Genomic DNA, 3,767 nt, shown 5'->3' with positions numbered 1-3,767 from the left:
AACATTCATAATATATTCCACCTATTTCTCCGCAATCAATGACATCCGCAGCAGGGCCCGACAGCAATGAATGAGTAAATGGGGAGTGTGTCGTCCTGTCTCGGCTACCTCCCTTTCCTTGGGGGAAGCAGCCTAGGTATATAGATAGATAGATTTCTCCGCAACCATCACACCAACACACCCATATCCGTCTGTCCCCCCCCTGCCAAAACAACGTATAGTAACAGTCCTTCCCAACAATCTTTCTGGCTGATCCACCCTGTACCGGACTTCCTGCAAACACGCCACATCCACTCACATCCTGCTGAATGCCTCAAACTTCCCACATTCCATGAACCCACCCTCATCCCCCTGGTTGATTTACTGTCCTCAGGTTTGCTTTGAAACTTATTCTTGTGTTTTGTCATAGTCAGTATTAAGAAAGGGGGATAGACATACCTATCTATCTATCTATCTATTGCCAGACGCCTCAATCCCGTTTGGGGTGGCCACAAACAAATCGCCTCCAAGTCGCCCTGTCCCCAGCCATTTCACTGCCCTGCTCCCAACTCACACCCCCCTCTCTCATATACCTCTCCACCCCATCCCTCCGTCTCATCCTCGGCCTCCCCCTCCCTCTTCCCCCCTCCACCTCACTCACATACACTCTCTTCGTCAGTCTTTCACCCCATAACTAAATTACCTGGATATCATCTGGTGGTAGCGAGAATAAATAGAAATGACAACCATGTGGGTTATTTTCCATGTGTTGACGATGATGATAATGTAATTACAGTTTTTTCCTTCTCAACTCAACAGAAGCAAAGAGAGCCATAGAGAGACAGAAGACACAACCTCCTACAAGTTCATCAACACCAGCGGACCTGTTACCTGTCGAGGAGGAGGAGAAAGAAAAGAAGGAGGGGGTGAAACGGGATGAAGAGACCATTAGGAAGGAGTCGACACTGACTGAGGAGACGAGCCATGTGGGGGAAACTGAACACGATGATAAACTGGACAGTGAAATGAAGGGTGAAAAGGAGAGGAAACAGGAGATAGGAGAGAAATATAGTGATGGGAAGAAGATGGATAGTTTAATTAATGATGAAGTAGAAAAGCAAGAGAAAGGAGAAAAATCCAGTGATGAGGAAAGATCAGACAGTGATAACAAGGGTGAAATAGATGAAAAAGAAGAGAAAGGAAGAAGATTGACGGCTGAGAAAATATTAGACAGTGGAACTAAGTGTGAAGTAGATAAGAAACGAGAGAAAGGGGAAAAATCTAAGGCTGAGAAAAACCTAGACAGTGGAAATATTGGTGAGATAGATAAGAAAGAAGAGAACGATGAGAATTCCAAGGGTGAGACGCGCACGAATGCAGAGAGAGCCCGGTGGATAATATTTCAGGAACTGAAGACGCTGCCAGATCCCGTCCATCACCGTAATTTTAGAGAGTAGGTGTTTTTTTAAATTGTGAGGCACTTGAATGCAGTCAGATCCCTCTGTGTGATTAAGTTACGTTTGTGGAAAAAAAAACAGTCAGTTGTATATCAGATGTAGGGATCATAGCAATCTTATATGGGAAATTGGTGATTATTTGTCGAAAAAGATGCCGAAATATTAAGATCATATAAGCAATAACATTGCTGTGTGGTGGTCGCGTTGGAGAATTTGTTGGATTTTCTTGTCACTGCTTAGCAGTAACACAACACCCTCCTTCCATCATTTACTCCAGTACTTGTGGTTAAAAGATGTTCCAGTCCCTAAACAGTGCCTTGAAGGGCCAGATAGGCAGTGACAGTGATAACAGTGGCCTCATCCTTGTCTCACACACGCCCACTGCATCACCCAGTGGTGTCATAGTCAGTTTTGTGGGCTCCAGCTTGGCCAGTGGGCAGCCAGTGTGCCTTGTTACCCTGCACAACACATGGGGACATTACTGCAATATTGGTAACAAACTGGGACTAAATTTAAGGCAGCAGCAGGAGCAAGGCAATGTTAAAGTTGTGGATGGGCGTAAGCTGCTCTCTGGGTTATTGGATGCTGACAGTGACCATTCTGTCTATCAGTCTACAACTGGACATAATCAGCCTGAAGAGGATGGCCACAAAGATACTGCATCCAAGTCACCCTGTCCTTCACCTGCATGCTGCCCTCCTCCTAATTTACACCATCCTCATTCATATACCTCTCCACCCCATCCCTCCACTTCTCCCCCTCCATCTCAGTCACATCCCTTTGGTTTTATTATGAACTTGATGCAAAGTCCCTTGAAAAATTTGTACAACCTCATCAAGCAAGCTGTCCAGTCTTGGAAGGAAAATGGCCAACGGTTCCAGTTGATTTTAGAGAATGTTTCATCTTTCCTAAGTATGGGTGTTCATAGGAGAGATATTGATGTGTTTGTTAATTATTGCAGGAGTCTGACAGGAAGGTTTATCCATAGTAAATGTAGTAGTCTAAGTGGAAGGTGCACCACTAGTAACTGTGGTAGTCTGATTGTAATAACAACTGTTGAAGAACATGACGATGATGCTAACCATTTGACCACCACTATTGCCCACTCAGCATCACTGCACGTGGCCATGCAGCCGCTCAGCACGGGACAGTCTCGGGAGATCCATGGCCAGCTGACAATAAGTGCATTTGACAGAGGCTGTCCTTCTCATTGCCTTCCTAATGTCCAGCATTTTCACTATAAGTTAGAGGAGAAAAACATGAAATTATTTGCACCAGGAACATCTCCCAATATATTATAGTGCCAGCATGTATGTCTTTAGTGGTAGGTGGGGGCAACCATCATCCTCTCACTTGATGTAGTGCTGCCTACTTCTTCCTTAGCCTTTATCATTCTTTTTCTGTGTCTGCCCTCCTCTCCTCCTGTTTCTCCCATCTTTCCTGTCACTTCTTATTGCTTTTCTTTCCGTTACAGGTGGTTTTACATTGAGTGACAAGCCAAATGGTTTCATGTAAGCCAAGAAACCATTTACAGCGCTGGGTGGTAACCGTATAACCAAACCGTACATGCTCCGTACATGTCAGCAAGTGGGTTGGTGGAAGGTTAGTGCCCCTCCCCGTAAAACAAATAACTCAAAGTCAAATGGCCACCCTTTGCGGGATTATGGCGTCTGGCAGTAGATAGATAGATAGATAGATATAAGCAAACAATTGCACAATGGAAGATCGTATAGTGGGGTTTAGGTGCACTGATGTATTGAATATTGGTTAGATAGTATGTTGTTACTGGTAATAGGGTAGAAGGGAGTGTGCTTAGTTGGTGTGGTCATATGCTATACAGGTATTTGCCACTCGGTGTCCACAGTGCGTTCCGAAAAATAGGATGTTAAGTGATCTGGACATTAAGCGACTACCATAACTTATGCACTGAATACTGTACTGTATATTGCACTATATATACAGGTATTTTTTACAGCTTTTATGTAAGTAGATTAGGTTAGCATAGATATGGCTAGGTTGGGTTAGGTTAGATATGGTTATGTTATGTTGTTAGGTTAGGTTAGCTTGGGTTAGGTAAGATTATATTACCAGCATGTTAAGTTAGATTACCTTAGATTTACCGGTAGTAATGTTCAGTTAGTGAAGGTTAGGTCAAGTTAGGTTAGGTTAGTAAGAATGAAATGACTTAGGATGGATTAACCTTCGGGGTGAATTGATGAGAAAACCCTCTAATCTGACGCCTCTCCCCAGGTACTGCACCCATGTTGTGACAGATGAAATTAATGAAGTGGCAGCAGAATTGCTCAAAGCTGTGGTTCTGTTCCAGAGGCG

General features: G+C 44.0%; 1 protein-coding gene across 1 annotated transcript; it reads left to right on the top strand.

The window, feature by feature from the left end:
- The first annotated feature begins 1,686 nt into the window (after positions 1 to 1,686).
- Positions 1,687 to 2,737, top strand: LOC145389863 (elongator complex protein 6-like). The gene is made up of 3 exons (XM_080264992.1): positions 1,687 to 2,038; positions 2,207 to 2,412; positions 2,449 to 2,737. The coding sequence occupies exons 1-3, from the start codon at positions 1,730 to 1,732 to the stop codon at positions 2,735 to 2,737; spliced, it is 804 nt and encodes a 267-aa protein (XP_080121118.1). The 5' UTR covers positions 1,687 to 1,729.
- The last annotated feature ends 1,030 nt before the right edge of the window (positions 2,738 to 3,767 follow it).

The sequence above is a fragment of the Coenobita brevimanus genome, unplaced genomic scaffold (genome assembly GCF_032717465.1).
Source record: "Coenobita brevimanus isolate Jiangsu-jjx unplaced genomic scaffold, ASM3271746v2 jjx.HiC_scaffold_2560, whole genome shotgun sequence".
NCBI classification, from domain to species: Eukaryota; Metazoa; Arthropoda; class Malacostraca; order Decapoda; family Coenobitidae; genus Coenobita; species Coenobita brevimanus.
This window is presented reverse-complemented; position numbering and strand designations above follow the sequence as displayed.

Excerpts from the sequence above, each read along its gene's own strand:
- LOC145389863 (XM_080264992.1), top strand. The coding sequence starts at position 1,730 with ATGTTCCAGTCCCTAAACAGTGCCTTGAAGGGCCAGATAGGCAGTGAC. Across the intron at positions 2,039-2,206 it reads ATGCTGACAGTGACCATTCT|TCACATCCCTTTGGTTTTAT; the intron begins GTCTATCAGTCT and ends CCTCCATCTCAG. Across the intron at positions 2,413-2,448 it reads TGCAGGAGTCTGACAGGAAG|GTGCACCACTAGTAACTGTG; the intron begins GTTTATCCATAG and ends TCTAAGTGGAAG.